The following is a 648-nucleotide window of genomic DNA, read 5'->3' on the forward strand; positions in this document are numbered from 1 at the left end:
ACGTGTCGTGTGCGCGCAGGACGTTTGCGGCTACCGGCTTCCTGCAGGCGGTGCAGTTCAGCCCGGCCGACAGGAACCTGGTGTTCGTGGGCAGCACCAGCAAGCAGGTCCTGGTCTTTGACAGGCGCCAGAACGAACCCGTCCTCACCTTCGCCAACGACGCGATGGTCAACACCATGTACCCATTCCCACCGCCATCACCACCACCACCACTATATATATACACGCTGTGGAATGTAAGGCATGTACGTATATGTGCTCACCTGCCGAGGTGCGATTGGTTGGTAGCCACGTGTACAAGGACGGCGAGTTCTTCTTGTCGGGCGACAGCGAGGGCAACATCAAGCTCTGGGACACCAAGTCGCCCGGCGCACCGCTCGACAAGGTGGAGAACGAAGAAGGCCACAAGCCCATCTCGCACATCCACCTCTCGAGCACGCACGCATCGGAGGAGGAGGAAGAAGGCCACTACCTCGCCGTCAACAGCTTCGACAACGGTTCTTCTTCGTTCTTGTCTTCGTTTTCCTTTTCGTTCTTTTCCGCTTTCGTTCTTTTTGTACTCATTCTCGTGTGTCGTGTGTGTCGTGTGTGTCGTGTGATGCAGTGCTCCGAGTCTACGATCGCGGGAGCGGCATCATCGGCGGCGGG

General features: G+C 57.9%; 1 protein-coding gene across 1 annotated transcript; it reads left to right on the forward strand.

The window, feature by feature from the left end:
• Nucleotides 1-20: 20 nt before the first annotated feature.
• ACA1_306020 (uncharacterized protein) lies at nucleotides 21-493 on the forward strand (the record flags this gene model as incomplete). Its single annotated transcript, XM_004335523.1, has 2 exons — nucleotides 21-178; nucleotides 289-493. Coding segments are annotated over 2 exons (363 nt in total), but the record flags the coding sequence as incomplete, so codon positions are not given.
• Nucleotides 494-648: the final 155 nt, after the last annotated feature.

Source organism: Acanthamoeba castellanii (assembly GCF_000313135.1).
Source record: "Acanthamoeba castellanii str. Neff unplaced genomic scaffold scf7180000083612, whole genome shotgun sequence".
NCBI classification, from domain to species: domain Eukaryota; phylum Discosea; order Longamoebia; family Acanthamoebidae; genus Acanthamoeba; species Acanthamoeba castellanii.